The following is a 16895-nucleotide window of genomic DNA, read 5'->3' on the forward strand; positions in this document are numbered from 1 at the left end:
CTTAAAATTTCACTGTGAGAAAGTGAGTCTGAGAAACTCTCCAGAGTGTGCTGCTGCTTCTTCCTGCACTAGGTACATCATTTGGAAATACGGAGCCAGCCGGTAACTGGGAGCTGGTGCTGTCACCCGCTGCTCTCCTCAAACTTTAGACAGCAACAACTGTACAGAGATCATTTTGGTGTCTATGACAAACGCTTTAAGCTTGTCTCATGTTGCTCAGCGTCTCTTATTCTGGCAACTGAAAATTATAATGAAGTAAAACATTAGTTCTTGCTAGAACCTAGGAAGCAAATTAGCGTGGTTGCTTGGAACAAGGAAGCTGCTGCCACTGAGCACAAAGGAGGTCATTCAGTCAGTTACAAAGGGAAGAAACTATCAGGAGGCAAAAAACTGTGTGATTCGTGGCAGAAAGAGGAGACGTGGTAAATTCGGGAACAATATATGAGATTTCAATCCAAAGCATCACAAGAGTATAGTATTCCCTAAAATGTTAGGGGCTAAGCAATGAGTATTTCAATACTTGCATCAGTATCCTGAAAACAAGGGGTTGGATAAGCATATATCCATATAAGTGTCTCATACAGGCTAGATTAAACTGAAGCAAAAATCTTATGTAACAGAACTGTCCTTTTAAACAAGAGCTTTGCAATGAGAAATAGCTACAGTCAGAAAGTTAATTCTGTAGTTAGAATATGCAGTTTTAGTATTACAAATGTAGGTCATGGAAGTGGCTCTTAAAACTTTCTGTAAAACTTTCCATCCTGATGGGGTTCAGCCAAAGAAGGTCATTTACGTTGGGCCTGAAGAAAAAAGCCAGGAAAGAACACTTGCTGATTTGTGAAGTGGAAATAGAGTTTGTCTCAAAAGAGACTTCTGTTTGTCTTTCAGATGTAGAAAAAAGAATTTATTCCTATGGAAACTTAGAATTTCTGAAAGCCTTTTGAAAATAGATAAGTTAAAAGTGATTAAGCACAAAGATTCTCAGATTTCAGTCATGCTTGGTCTCGCTTTCACTTTCAGGTCTTCACTTGGAACAACCATGATGCAAGTGCAGGACCAGACAAACGTTAACTCGTGAAATCTATTTTAATAGAATCATGGGTTTTGCCATTTGTATTTTAGAAAAGAAGTGCTAGCTTTGAGGAGACATTGTCTGGTAACAATTAAGCTAATAAATAAAGGTGTGTGTGTGTGAAATATTATTTTTACTACTTGTATATGCATGGCTACTAGTATTATAAGTCAACTAAATTAAAGGATGTGTAAATGATATATCCTGATACTTTGACAAGTAAGAGCACTGAGAAATTCTGGTGCAGTCTTTAAAATTACTTCCATGTTCATCATCTAATCTTACTGAAAATAATTCTCTCTTAAAGCTTCTTAAGGGAAGACTTTCCAAGTAATTTTTAGGCAGCATTCCTTCATGTAAATGCTGCAAGGTGTGAAATGTTAGTATGCTGACAATGAAGGTAACTTGGTTTTAAGAGCAAAGTGCTTTCAGGAAAACCTGATGGTGTGCTGGAGTGGCCAATGAGTCAATGTCACAATGGTTAAACCTTGTATTTTTGGTATCAAAAGTGAATTTCATTTTAATGGCTGCCTCTCTGACTCTTCCCTTCAAAATTCTCTATGCAGTCTTCTGCATTAATTTATTTACCTGGAATTCTGAAGTGCAACAAGGTCAGCATAAGCAATCTGTGTGCTGCATTTACTGCAGTGAGGTGAGTCCAGGCAGAGGCAAAGGCAGCACCCTTACAGCTGGCGTTGCTCAGCGTTCCTCTTCACACCCCCTATGGGAACTGAACTTCAGCTGTGTAATTTAAAGTTCTGAATAAGAAAAAAGACATTGAGTGAAAGTTACTAAATGTATTCCTTTTAATGACTTGTCTGTTGGAGCAATGTCCTGACAGGAAGTACAGCTAAATGATAATTTAACAGGTTTGAATTCAATTACTATTTATCCTAGCTTGTACAAAAGCAAAGAGCATAGCGCTGTTAACTACAGTGTACTTAGCATACCATACACTACACTGAAGACAGTTTGCCCGTTTTATGTTCCTAAAGTAAGGCCTGTTTTTACACAGCATTTTCCCAGCAGCCTGTCTGACTTGCCTCTAGCTGTACGCAGGGCTCATGGCAGAAGGATGCTGCCATGTGGGCCTCCATCCCTCCGGCTGCTGGCACAGGCCTGATGGGGTCGGGGCAGCTGAGGAAGAAGGAGCAGTAGGTCTGGGACCTTGCCTCTTCCACACTTAACCTTCAGGAGCAGAAAAAGTGAGGTTCAGGCCCAGCGCAAACTTAGCAGCTCCCTGAGGTGCACTGTAGCCCTTTGTGACTTGCACTGCAGACTTTGGAAGGTTTAGTGGAAGTTGGAGCGTGGCAGCGAGGACTGTGGGCTGCGGGGGGCTCAGGGGCCAGAGCCCATCCCTCCCTGCAGACACAGGAGGTCCCTCTGCAGCAGGAGCTGTGCTCAGTGCCTCCGAGGCGTTGGCACATGGTGAGGCCTCGTGCTGTTCCACTGTGCAGCAGCTGTAGGAAAGCTGTGATGTCCGTTAGGGTAAGTCACCCAGCAGCTGGGAAGAGAGCACTACAGGCTGCTTCAGCGTCAGGTCCGTGGCAAGCTCAAACAGTGGGTGAAGACAGCAGCAAAGCTCTCAGTATTGTTGAAGAAAAGGCATTTCTCTCACCCTTCTCCCTCAGAAAAAAAGTCCTTAAGTTACTTCTGTATGTTGCTCACTGAAACGAGATTTTGGTTTCTGACTTAAAGCTGCTTTCTTCAGATTGATTAGCACTTAAAAATGCCTTTCTGGTAGTTTAAAGAAAAAATAATGACAGACTTGCATTCTGCATAACCTCATTGAGCTCTTTTTCTGCCTGTCCCATTTGCTCTGGCACATCTACATTTGTTAATGTTAGATAGGTTTATTGGACTTCGGGATAATTATAAAAACCTGCTCTGTGTAAAATCAAGAGTTACCTTTCCGTATTCTTCAAAGTGAACAAAGAATTGGATCCCCAAAAGTTATGCTTTGGAGGGCTTCTTCATTCAGGTTTTAATTATGGAACTGATCTCAGCAAATACAGTACATCTTAACGTGCACACCTGCAAAGAAACACTCTTTTGCATACACTGCAGCTTTAAAATGTGTGCCATTATGTTGGAGTCTTTTACTACAACTAATTTGTTTTAAACATAAATTTATCAATGTGTTTTAACAGAAAATAGTATTTGAGTTTGCATGGATATGCAAGGTCAGGAGGAGACAGGCATGAGGCTGTTTTCCTATTTCAAGTATCATTTAACCTTAAATCCATTTAGTGTGTGTGTGTATATTTTTAACAGAAGTGAAATGGCTTATTCCAGTAATAACAGTCTGTATCAAGTACTATGAAAACAGCAGGTTATAAGCCTTCTATTCGTTAATATAGTTTAATGCTAATTGCTTTTCCCTTCCTTTATGTTTACTCTCTGAAAAAGCAGTTCCTATGTGCACTGGATGGAAGAGGCAGGGAAGCACCATTCCTCTTCATCCTGCAGGTTTCCTTCTCTGTCAGAAGGAGAAATCTCTCAACTATGAATCCTCTGTCCATTAATGTACACATCTTACCTTTATAGCTTTTCTGTGATTTTTTGGAGCTGGATTTTTAACATCTTTTTAATGGTCTGCTTTGACTTCTCAGAGCGTCGGAGAGCCAGAAAGGAGCTGGAGGGAAGAAGACCCCAATGTTGTGTGGTCAGTATCCAACCAAAAGTGAGGGGAAGGAGCTGAAGATAGTGGTGCAGCCTGAAACCCAGCACAGGGCTCGTTATCTGACTGAAGGCAGCCGAGGCTCAGTGAAAGACCGGACACAACAAGGTTTTCCAACTGTAAAGGTAGGCTGTTCAGTATTTTGTGATATGAAAGTTCCTTTTCAAGGGATACTTAAATAGATGGGAGCTGGTTCAGTTCAGATAAGGTGTGGTCTTTTCTTGAGAGTACAAAGACTAAATTGAAAGGACATATATCACAACATTACAAGAGGCATGAAATTTCATGTCAAGGCAATGATACCTCATCCCTAATGCATGTTGTTAGGCTACAATTAGATGAACTGCATACAAATAGTCAGGAAGTTGAAAAATGCAAAAGTAGGACAGCAAAATTCTGTAATTGTTCAATTGCTGCTGCTGCTGGGTCATCATTATGTCTTACTGTTAAGAATGTAAAACAAAGCTTCATTCCAAAAAACATTTGAAAGGTTGTGTGTTTTTTTAATAAGTATCAGGATCCACATAAGGATCTGTTAGCTAAGGTGTTAAAGGTCATCAGAAAGTTGCAGTGACCACAGGATGATTGTCAGTGTGGGCACCAAACTGCACACAAGCCAGGACCATACACTCATTGGAAATATGGTATATGGCCTCCATGCGTCTTTAGGAGAAGCGTAGCCAGCAGGCTCAGCAAGTAACCAGAGCTGTTCCCATACAGTATGATAACTGTTGAGTCACATCCTGAACACTTGATTGAGCACCTGGGGAAAGGACCTGGTCAGCCCTGGGAGCACAGGTGAAGGCAATTCAGCTGAGTGACTGGAACAAGTGGAGCCCGGCTGCACCTCTTACACCTCATTTAAGGGCTGACTATCACTAGGGAAGGAGTTCTGGTTGGAGATCTCTCCTTTGTTGGTTGTTTTTTTTTTTTCTTTTTTCTTTTTTTTTCTCTCTCTTTCTCTCTGCGAGCTGAGATGTTCACAGACAGGCAAGTGTTTTTCCTTTGTAATCCCATTCTATTCAGATTAGTCTCTTTGCTGCTGCACTCCTGTATTGTCCTTCCACTGCGTTGACCTTTCTGACCGTTACACATAATGACAAGAAAAATGAAAGTTGTTTCCTCTAATACTTTTCTTTAGTTATTCCAATTTAGGAAAGCAGCAATGCAGTTCTCTATACAAGTTAGAATGTCACGTCCACAAAAAAAAAAAGTTTTTAAGGCCTGCCTGGAAAAAAAAAAAAAAAATTATGCTGTTTACAGGGTATTAAAATGTACTTGTTTTTAAAGAACAGTTCAACAGCATTGCAATCATCTCCAACACTTCGCTCCATCCTCTTTGGTAATATAGAAGTTCAGTAAAGTTTCCTAAGAAAAGAATCCATTCATATACTCCTGTTGCTATGGTGATTTAGTGTTCATTTATGTGGACTTTCTTAATAGGCCTTTGTTTGTCTGAGTTTCCTCTTAATTCCTTTCCCAGTTACTCTTTAGCACCCGTCAGAGAAAATTTTCTGTTTGGAAGAGTCTCGCGCTACAGAATTCCTTGGAAGCTCAAGCTGTTTTACCAGCAGGCGAACTGGTTCATAGTGTGCACACAAAATTACTTTGAACAATGAAGCAAAAAATGTATCAGCGACTTAGTCTGAAAACTATGTTTGTGTGCGAGAAACTTGCTTCTGTTAGAAAACATTACCTTTTAGTAAAGTTTTTTCTAAAGTACTTTATGGAAGCCATGGGCTTTCGAGCCCTTTGCTGTTAACCTGTTGGCCTGATTGCATACAAGTGAGCCTGTGATAGGCCACCTCCAGAAGTCTTCTGGCTTGGCTCGTCTGTAGCGTGTAACCTAGCTACCTGCTTTAAACTCGAGGCTCCATTTGGACATGGGAGGCATACTATGATCTTACAAGTGTTTGCTGATAGTTCTACAAGCCAGCTAAGAACTCCAAAACTAAGTTTTCTAAGTCTGTGAGGGACTGCTCTAAGAGGTCTGCTGGGGGGGCTCCACTCTCCTTTGCTGTCACCTTACTACTGAAGATTGAGCTTTATTCCTCTCTGCAAGTATTGACTGTGTTTCCAGACCTAGAACAAAATGTAATATTGTCACCCAGAAATCCTCTAGCAACAATTATGAAAACTCTGATTGATCAGTTGAATCATGAGAATGTAAGCTGCTAGCTGATTGATCTGCGTGCATATACTGACCAACACATTCTCTCATACCTCACAGGCAGCCACAGCAAGTTTCTTCTTTCTCAGTTACCTGGTGGATGTCATAGAATCATGTCAGTGCTGGTGGGGAGGAGACAAGGAAATTGTTAAAGATCAGGTGGGAGTGAGGGATCATTAGAGATGTAAAAGTTGGAATTGGTTTAATTCCATGTGAAGGTGTATAGGATTCAAGCTGGTTTAAATTCCATTTATATATTTATTTATATTCCATTCACCTGTGTGTTGTCTTCTAACAGAAAAACAAAGGACATTAACTACCTATTTTTGGCTTTAGCAAGGAGGTTGGACTCAATGATCTCTTGAGGCCCCTTCCAACCCCTACAGTTCTGTGATTTCATTTATGAACTAGATTAAAAAAAAAATCATGCTTACCTTTGGTTTGTTTCCAGCAACACTGGGAGTAGGTTCACTTCAAGTTCAGCTGCATAAAATGTTCCCTATTTTAATTAAGACATTGCTGGTCAGTTGAAATATCTGATTTGTGCTGCTGTGTTTCAGCTGGAAGGTCACAATGAGCCGGTGGTGCTGCAGGTGTTCGTGGGAAATGACTCCGGCCGAGTGAAACCACATGGCTTCTACCAGGCCTGCCGAGTTACTGGGAGAAACACCACTCCCTGTAAGGAGGTGGATATCGAGGGCACTACTGTTATTGAGGTGGGACTGGACCCTAGCAACAATATGACACTTGCGTGAGTAATCTTATTAAAAAAATAGATACGTGTTTAACTTGTTTGTTTTCAGAGACTGATTTTCCTTTCTCAATTGGATTGCTTAGTAGTTAGAAGTATGAACATCTTGGCATGCATCAGGCACTTAGTTAAAGCTACAAGCATAAGAGAAACATTTAAATCCCATTCTCTGCTTGTTTATTATGCTTAATGTTTAGTCTTTTTGTAGGAATTTTTCTGTGGACTTTGTTATATTAGTGTTTCATGGACTGTTTAAAGAATAACCTGCACATTGAAGTTGTCTCTGGCTCCATGATACCTCTTCATTTAGCAATTATGAAACTGGTTATCAGAAGAGGAAAGGAGAGTAGCAGGATCTTTAGTTCTCAGAGGGGCTTTTAGACAAGGAGTTTAAACTGAGTTTTCTCTCCTCTCTATGCTTGTTCCATTTCTGTTGTTCCTGTCAGGTGGTTCTTTATCATGAAAGCTGAGTGCGTTCCTGTCTTTACTTCTTGTTTTGTATAACATTTTCCCATAAGTGAAACTACCTCTTAAAATAATTTGATTGCCCTCAAGTGGTAATATAAAACCTTGTAAGCAAAGAGATACTGGATGAAATGAGTTACCAAGGAAGACAAGTTTTGTCTAGGCTGTTTTCTCACAAGATACCTGAATCCCTCAGGAATCTTCCTGGCATGTCAGTGGTGATGTTGTAGTTGTCTGTTGAGGCAGTGGCAGTGCCACTTGGGAACTGCTGTCTCTTCTCCCCTTTTCTCTACTCACAAGCTGTTCCTCCTTGGGTGACATGCAGTGCAAAGCTTTGCTGTACTCAAATTCGGTATCAGATGCCCTGTGTACTTCTTGGATGTAAGGCCTGAGATCCTGGTAGAGCCAGTGTTCTTCTCCTTAGCACATCGGGCTGTGGGGTTTTTTTGTTTGATGTTTATCTTTTCCTCTAAATCATTTTGCATGTGTCACGTCTTTCTAAAAGCTGGCATGGCATCGCTCTCTCACCCTCACACTTTGTATCTATTTATCCCAGGACCACAGTTTCTGCCCTAAACTTTTTGTTTTACTGTTGCTTTAAAGCAATCCGGAATATTTTTCATTAATAACCCTGCAGACACAGATCTAGTCCAGAGAATAAAAGTATAAAGATCTCTGATGATAAATTGAATGCTTACCAGAATTACTTTCTTATATGGCATTTTCTATTCATAGTATTTTCATGTTCCTTCCTCCCATGATTTGGTATCCAAATTAGGTAGGGGTGAATTGAAAACCGCTCTGTAATGAGAAAGGTTATGTAGAAATTTCCTTGTGAATAATTAATAATATTTCAGTAGTTACTTCAAGAATTGTGACTTTATATGGCTTACGTAACAAGTAAAAAGATTTTAAAAGATGCTGAATTTATTACACTCTCATCTGCTTCTTATTGTCAGGGTTGATTGCGTGGGTATACTGAAGCTGAGAAATGCTGATGTTGAAGCTAGAATAGGGATTGCTGGTTCCAAGAAAAAAAGCACACGTGCCAGGCTGGTATTTCGTGTTAACATCACTCGCAAAGATGGTTCCACATTGACTCTGCAGACACCTTCTTCCCCAATTCTGTGCAGTGAGTATCAAAGCAGAAATGTTGGTATTGGAGGACTCTGGGTTTTGGTGTGATTGAAGGAGTAGGAGAAAAAAAACCAACAAACCAACAACAAAATGAAAGCTGTGTTAATCTGTGATTATTCCAGAACTGCTATTGCTTAAATCAAATGGGATGATCTTTATTTGGAGTAGGGTGTTAGTTAAATGACTGACCAGTATTTAAAAGTAGTTACAAAATGGCTAATCTGTTATTAAATTCATTTTTGCCTTTTAAAAGATGAGTAATTCTGTCAGGCTTTCTTTGAACTGGTTGTATGACTTTAAAACAGGTTTTAATCTCTTTGTACTGTCACTTCCATCTGCCAGCTTTCAGTGATAGAGATGACTTGTCATGAGTTACTAAGCATGGCTCTGTACAGATGTGGGAGTTCATTGAGCCAGAGGGGGAATCTGTTCTGGTTCAGTGCAAGAATTAAACTTTTTACAGCTATTTATTAAAATGCTCTGTTTAGCACTGAGAACAGATGGTTGCATTGACTGTTCAGGTTATGCTGACCAATGTGGAAAATGAAATCGGAGTAGAGCTGCTTCTTCAGTTACAGGGAATTTTGCTCATCTTTTGGAGAAAAGATAGGAAAAATAATGCATCAATTGCTGTTTTAAGTTCTTTGTATTTCTTGATGAACAAGAGGATAGGAGAGCTTTTTCTCTGCATGATTATACAAGTGCATTAAAAAGAGTGTCCAGCAGCACGAGGGAGGTTCTCCTCCCCTCTGCTGTGCCCTGGGGAAGCCACATGTGAGCATTGCAGCAGGACAAGGGGCATTGAGCACAGATTGGAGCACAGGGCATTCCATCTGAACAGGAAAAAAAAAATCTTTCCTGTGAAGGTGGCAGAGCCCTGGCACTGCTGCCCAGAGAGGTAGGGGAGCCTCCTTCTCTGGAGATATTTGGAATCCACCTGGACACTTCCCTGTGCAAGCTGCTGTAGGGAACTGCTTTGGGGGGGCTGGCCTGGGGGGGCTTCAAAGGTCCCTTCCTGCCTCTGTGCCTCTATGATTCTGTGCCACTGACAGCAGTATTAACAATGTTCCCAAAGCTACAGACGTGAGATGCAGGCTCTTTAACAAAGCCTACTTAAAGCGTAGGCCTTACTAATTTGCTAGCAAACCTAAATCTGGTTTCTCTATTGAGAAGTTCATGTGTACTGAGCATATTTAGTAGCTGCGTAACGGTTGCCTAGGAGCCTGCTTCAACAGTTGTAGAAAAATCCTTTCTGAAAGGTCATTAAATAATTTGGACCGTTATGGTATGTGTGCTCTTCTATGCAGTAAGCTAAGAGAATACTATTATTAAACACTGAAAGTGGGCCACATGAATGCGAAACACAAGTACGGGCTTACGCCACTAGGATTTTATGGAGAATAGAAAAGCTGGCTGAACAACCTCTGCTAGGAACTGGATTTATTTCGTTGCATATTAAATGTGACAAAGTCAAAATACATTATTTTAAAAATCTGTTTCTTTGTTCAAGAGCCCAGAGGGAAGTTTAGATTCTTTGCCAGGAGGGTTCCAAAAATGTGCTTGTGCACTGAAGCGTGCTTCTGTATTTCAACTATTTTTGGTGGTCATTTTCTTTTGGCACAGGTGGTTTTATTGGGTTTGTGCTTTAAGAAGCACAGAAATAGTTTGCAGCATAACCAATTTGTAACCTTATAGCCCACCATTCGGCTGATGACTTTGGAGAGGCAGAGGTTTCTAGGGGTGTGCATTGATTAAGCTGCATCCCCTTTGCAGGTTCAGGGGATATGGATTGCTGTAGTCCTCAAAGAAAGAGATGTGACTGTAGCAAGGATTTATATTAGCAGGTATACATCGCTCTTGAAAATAGCTCAAACACTGAAAAATTTGTTTAAAAAATGCAGTAGAAAGGAGAAAAGATGACTTGTGGGTCATTTACCTATGTGTTGTTTTTAAAGTCTCATTACATTTAGAAAAGAAATAATAGAAATAATATATTTAAAAGAAGAAATTTAGGATTTGTTTTGTTCTTTCCCATAAGTGAAATAAGGAAGTTATAATTCCGTAAATGAAAGCTCGTTTTTCTGGATACTGATGTTTTCTTGGACTTCAAGATATGTGTTTTGTCAATTGCAGCTCAACCAGCAGGAGTTCCCGAGATCCTAAAGAAAAGCCTGCACAGCTGTTCGGTGAAGGGTGAAGAGGAAGTTTTTCTAATTGGCAAGAACTTTCTAAAGGGAACGAAAGTGATTTTCCAAGAGAATGTTTCTGGTTAGTGCGAAAGCAACAATTCCTTGGAGAGAGCATGCTTGGGTTTACTCATTTCATACAGATTAGTTGTAGAGAACAAATTGACAAGCTGAATCAAGGGCACTAAAATAAATTGCTTTATATGGATGAGCAATAAATTATGCTTTTTAACTTTCATTTAGATGAAAATTCTTGGAAGGCAGAAGCTGAAATAGACATGGAATTGTTTCATCAGGTACTTATTACTGTTTTTTTTTTTTTTAACTTAATATTTTTCTTTTTATTATGACCTGCTGACTCCTTTTTAGCATGATCAAATCATTGATTCTTAAGTTTTAAGTCATTAAAGTCTTGGCAAACTCGCTCCAGGATCAATGGCTTATTACAAATAAAAAGCAAAATATAGAAATGGAGCTTAGGAAGATTTCACTTTTGCTTAAGGTATTGTGTGTGGCTCACATTGATGAAAGCTGGAAAATGTACCCAGTGGCTTTGTTTTCGTCAGTGCTGTTGATTAAGGGAAAGGGAGAAAGGGCTTTCCTCATTTTGAAGAGAAGAAAAATATAATTTTAAAAAATATAGTAGTATTTCTAGTGCTATTTTTAATTTCTTGAATTTTGCTCAGATTTGACTTTCTACATTTTCTATACTAAGCTGACTAATAACTTTAAAACAATTAAATAATCTGTGACACTGTTCTGTCTCTAATCTTTGCCACTCCACAAGCAGTTGGACAGTTCTTACAGTAGAAAAACAAACAAAAAAACCCAAACCTAACAGCAGAAGATTTGAAATGTAGAAAGATTTTACTTTCCTTCATTGAAAAAGGAATTGTAGCGAGCCCAAAAGACAGAAGAGCTACAAATACATAATAATATACATCTCTTCTCTAGGAGCACTGCCTCTGTGCTCTAGTAACAAGCTTCTCTTTTGGGGTTGTGATTTTGTAGTGCGTTGCTTTTTTCCAAAGATGAGATGTTCATTCTGTTAGATCTGCATTTTTTTCCTTCATACTTCCTTTTAAGAAAAAGTTAAGTGCCTAAACTGGTATAGAACTGCTCTGTGGAAGAAAAGAGTAGAAGGCAGCTGGCAACCAGCCTGACTGCGAGCTTCTTGGATGAGTGACGTTGTGCGTGTGACCCATCAGTGTGTAAATGAGAAGCTGAAATGCACGGATCCCAATTAAAATCTGTCTGAAGTAAAGCCAATCAGTTGGTGTGCAGAAATACTTCTCATATAACTTTGTGTCACTTGGAACAAGGCACGTGCCACTCCAGCTTGATTGTGCTGCAGCTCCAGTGCTTCTGGATAGATCTCACTTTAAAATCTGATGTCCAGGAAGTGTTGTCTATGAAACAGTGGCTGTATTAAAGCTGTTATACAATACAACCTGTAGTTCTATTGTGAGAATGAAAAGTAAAAGTGGTATTACAAGCTTCCTGGCTTCCTGATTTACTCTGGCTGACTAGTTCTGACTCTTTCCAAACGAAATCAAAATTGTTACCAACTGACTTCACTGTTTTCCCCCATTTTTTCTGGTGTTCTATTAGTCTGTTTCTATGTTTTGATGGAGGTAGATAGTTGTAATAGTAATGAAGTAAGGTTTCTGATATGATTTTACTGTTTTTGGCATTACAGAATCACCTTATTGTGAAAGTGCCACCGTATCACGACCAGCGAATAACCTCAGCTGTTTCTGTGGGAATTTACGTGGTGACCAACGCTGGACGGTCGCACGATGTGCAGCAATTTACGTACACTCCAGATACATGTATGTGAAATGGAAACCTGGGGAAGGAGTGGGCATTGACCTAATCTCATAGTCCATATAGCAAATGTTAGATAATGAGGATCTTTTCAAACTCCTCTTGTGGTTAAGATTTAGTCTGCGAGGAAAGCCAAGTCCTTAGATTTCATTATTCATCTATGTGGCGGGTAGCTTAAAATTCAGCTGCATGGTCAGCATGCTGTCACCAAAATCCATTGACAGGTATCAGTAGCAGCTGTTTTTAAGCATTTCTTCTGTAAGCTTCAAAATGAAGCTGAGTAGGAAAAATATAGGCATCCTACATACAGAACTCAACAGAAAAACAGCACCAGTTTTTGCTGTATGGAGTGAAGTTTCATGACATGTTTTTTGTTGCTTTAGCCATGACAATGTGCAGTGCAATTGCTGACGTCATTTTTGGCTTCTTCATTTTTGGAAGTGAAAGTGATATTGTGGGCACTGCGGTTCCCAATTTTGTGAACTGTGTGTTCACTGCAAAACACTTCTAAAAAGCTTAATTACTTTAAGGTAGAAGTAACTGAGTTTGCTTTAAGGATTTTTTTGTTTGTTTGTTTGCTGTTTTAATATAAGGAAGTTTTCAATGTGTTTTGCCTCAGCAGCTGGTACTCTGAATGTTAATGTGAAGAAGGAAATCTCCAGCCCAGCCCAACATTGTTCTTTTGAAGAGGCTATAAAAGGTACTAAATTGATTCTTATCGTTGTTGTTAATAATTTAACCATAAATTCCCACCCAAATTTTGCAGGAATGAATCAGCCATCCTGAGAAGCTATGTATACACTTATAAAATCTGGCAGTATTCTTACAGTGGGGTTTGTTTTCTAATCCTGAGTATTTCGCTTAGTAACTGTATTCCTTGAAGTATATTGTAACATGAGAAAGAGCAGAGCAAAAACCTCAGCAAAAATAATTTTTAAAGAATTATTTTTGTGCCTCAGAACCAACATTCCAATCTTCATTTAAAACTCTTACAAAGAAGAGGAGAGAAACCTAAGAAGACAGTTGGTACAAAGGATTTAGAAGCTATGTGTGTCAGTTGAAGTTTAAAAAGGAAAAAGGTGGGGAGGAGGTTAGAAGAACAGAGTACTGAAGAGTCCTAACATACTAAATTGGTACTTTTTCTTACAGTTATAATGGTGTGGTAATGTTAGAGACTGAAGCTGTCCAGTGATTTTTATGGCTGCTTTCAGTGGCTCTAGTAAGAAAGCGAAGTCTGGCGTTTTCAGCTTACTTCCTTCAGTGGTGTTTTCTTTCTTGTTATTCTGTCCATGCAAGGTTTGTTGTTTTGTTCCAAGGGAGAATCTTGTAGGCTTGCCTGGTTTTTAACTGAATTGATCCTTTCTATATTGAAATAAAGGAAGGAAATATTTCTTGGTTGTTAAAACTATGGCAGTGTACAAAGGTCAATGGAAATTTCCATAGCCTGCTCTGGTGGAAGCAGATTGAAAGGTAAGCAAATTAACAATGTGATCACAAGTTTGATAGGAATCCATAGCTTCAGGTTAAAATCATGAAGCTCATGTTTAAAGTTAATAGCTATACATTTGGCCTTGACAGGGGATGTATTTACAAGTCGACTTTACAACTTGTTAGGTAGGATAATGCATGATATGATGAGTTTAAACCTGCAGACAGTAATAGGGGAGAAATTTGCAGAAGGGTTTATGGCAATGAAACAAGCTGATCAAAGGATTGGTAAGACTTCTTAGTAGCTAGATTAAAAAGATAAGGATAATAATAGCCAATGTATCGGGGCAAGCCTGACATCTATCTAATCTAGTACGGAGGCTTAATCAAGATGAGATAGCAGCTGCATCAGGAGGACATTGCTGTTCATATGCACACGTGTGGTTCCTATTGGCTCATATCTTTGTTCATGAGAGAACTTGTCTTATCCTTGTGTGGATTTTCCTCTAGCCTTTTTTTTTTTTTTTTTGACTGTTCATTCCTGTACCTACTCAATCTGTTTTAGGCTGGAGGTGAACCTTAGGTCAGACAACTTTGTCTGCTTTATGTACTTTGTCTGTACATGTCCCAACTTATCCTTCATTGCTGTTCTGAAATCATAAAGAGCAAGTGGGGACCCAGTGGAACACTGCTTCCTTCCTGTTTGCTTTCATTGGGAACAATATCATAGAATTCACAATACAGGTGCCATCATGTACTGCAGCCTCAGACAAATAGAATAATCTGTTGCTGCCAAGGGTCTGTATGATTACACACTGAACTTTAGGGCCTTTCTGTTCTTATCATGGGCAAATTCAAACTTTGTCTCAGATATCTGTAAATATTTCTTATAAAATGATTGCATCTGTATAAATGAAAAAAACCCAATACATTGCTTCCCAAAACAGCTTCAGATTTTTAGTTTTAAGACTGTAGATTTGAAAGATTTCAAGAGCAAGTTATGTTTCAGAGCAACGTTTAGAATTCTGAACTTGGGAAAGAGGAGTGAGTATGGCTAACCATGTAGTTCAAGTCTCTGCCCAAGGAAATGCACGTCCTTCAAACAGAGGAGTAGTCATCTAGCATTATTTGTGAGTGGTTAAAGATGGTTACAGGTTCCAGTTTCACTGGGAGAAAAGGAAAAGAGGGTGAATTTGCTTTGAAAACATCGTAGCAGTTCAGAAGTTCTAAAATAAGTAACTCACAAAGACATAGTACAAACCAAAACCAACAACAGTTTTCTGCTTTTGAAAACTGTTTTTCATTTTTAATCTCATTTCTTTTTTTCATTTTTCCAACCAAGTACATCACTGTGAACCAGCATACTATTGCTAGTACCTAACCTGTATGCCACTGGAATTTTAATTACTTAAGTGTAAAGTTTTTATTGTTTCCGGATAATGCTACATGATTAAACACGTAAGAGTGAAAACCTTGTTAATTGTGACTACAGTATAGAGAAACACCGACTGCTGGGTATGAGTGGCTGTCCTGAAGCAGGCATGGAGTGGGATTCTTCTGCTCAGATTGCATTCCCTGCCAGCAGCACAGCCCAACACCCCAGGCCACGTGGCCTATGCTTCTGGAGCCATCCCAAATGTGTGGGCTAACAGGAGGGGAGGAGTTTGTTTGGCTGTTGGTACACTGATTTGTGTTGGTATGCTGATGACTGAGAATTTATTACTAAAGATAGACGATAACACTTCAGGAGATATTTGCTTATATGTAGAATAAACATATGAGAACTGTGACATGGGACATGGCATACTGTTGGTATAGATTTGCGAGAACTTTACTGCCATGTTACTGTAAGATTTAAATTTGTTCAGGATATAGAGATTTTTTGTTTTATGTTGAAGATTAATTCTTTAATCTACTTAAAAGTCACTCACAGGTCTGTGGTCTTCACAGATTTTCCCATTGGTTTGTTTTAAGCTCAAATAATTTCAGCAATGTTTTACATCGGAAAAGCTCAATTCATTTACTGCAAAGATCTCGACCTATGTTATATATATATATATATTAATCTGGATTGGAAATAATAAAAGTAAGGAGATCTAATTCATGTCAAGAAGCCAGCTTTCTGTTTCAAAAAGAAAGAAAGGCACTGCAAAGGCAAAATAACAACTTGCTCTTCCTAGAGAGTTGGCATGCAGATTTATCAAGTTTTCACTTGGTTAGTTCTTTAATAGAGCAAAAATACAGTTTGAGTGTTTTGAGTGCTGTGAAGTGAGACACGTTTATCTGAAAAAAACAGGCATTTCTAAAATTCAAATAGAGTACAGTTAAAGTACACTATGATTTAAATTTTTTGTGGAAAAATGTGTTAAGCTTTTATATTTGCAGTTTAAGATAATTGATGGTTAGCTATCCTGGTCCAGAAAGATACAAATGACAGAAAACATGAGCAGTTTTACTGTTCCTTAGTATTATTTGATGTATATTTGTAGTGATCTCTGCATTTTGGCATCTTATATGGGGATTTGAGCTCTTGTGGTAGTACTGAGAAGTTAAATGGGAAGCAGGCCAGTGCTAGAAACCTGTGCTTTGTATAGCAAATGTTTACAGTTCATTTTCCTTTTTATTTATGAAAGCCACCAGTTGTAATCTGGAGAAGGTGAATATTCTTCCTAGTGCCTTGATAACTCCACTCATGCCAAGCAGTATGATTAAGAATGAAGATGTGTCTCCAATGGAAGTAAGCGCAGAAAAAAGATCTCCCCCTGTTTTCAAGGTAAGTTTGATTGAGATCTCAAGATAATTGGTTTCATTAATCTTAATTATGTCTAACCATCAGCTAATAGTGCAAAGTGGTGAAGAGTATGCACAGAGAAAATGACGTGTCCAAGATCAGTCTGGCCGTATGATCTCAGGGCACGATTAAAGTAATGGACAATTTCCTTTGAAAGTAACTCTCTCTTGTTCCTGCTTTCCTACCTTGGTTGATTAGTGCTCCTATGATGAATGTTCTTTTTGTCCCGTGACACAAAATAAGTAAACCATTACAAGGATATTAATAACTGCTTTCTATTGCTTTCATTGAATTGTGACTTGACTCGTCCTTGAGATAGCATTTCCACCATTTTTTCACTCATTTGCTTGCATAGCTGATTATGTATGTAGAGCCATCGAATATTCCA

At 39.0% G+C, this 16895-nt stretch overlaps 1 protein-coding gene across 7 annotated transcripts in view; it reads left to right on the forward strand.

Moving 5' to 3' along the window:
* Positions 1 to 16895, forward strand: part of NFAT5 (nuclear factor of activated T cells 5) — a 55334-nt gene that overhangs the window by 29811 nt on the left and 8628 nt on the right. For 5 of the 7 annotated variants that reach the window (XM_031615013.2, XM_031615015.2, XM_031615016.2 and 2 more), the window contains 8 exons: positions 3685 to 3877; positions 6483 to 6673; positions 8098 to 8270; positions 10409 to 10543; positions 10705 to 10757; positions 12161 to 12293; positions 12908 to 12988; positions 16350 to 16489. In XM_031615013.2, the coding sequence (XP_031470873.1) occupies positions 3685 to 3877; positions 6483 to 6673; positions 8098 to 8270; positions 10409 to 10543; positions 10705 to 10757; positions 12161 to 12293; positions 12908 to 12988; positions 16350 to 16489 (1099 nt within the window). Of the gene's footprint in view, positions 1 to 1059; positions 1182 to 3684; positions 3878 to 6482; positions 6674 to 8097; positions 8271 to 10408; positions 10544 to 10704; positions 10758 to 12160; positions 12294 to 12907; positions 12989 to 16349; positions 16490 to 16895 lie in introns of those variants that run through there. The other 2 variants (XM_031615024.2, XM_031615014.2) reach the window with 2 other exon arrangements.

This window comes from Phasianus colchicus, chromosome 13 (genome assembly GCF_987193195.1).
Source record: "Phasianus colchicus chromosome 13, bPhaCol1.hap1.1, whole genome shotgun sequence".
Lineage (NCBI taxonomy): Eukaryota > Metazoa > Chordata > Aves > Galliformes > Phasianidae > Phasianus > Phasianus colchicus.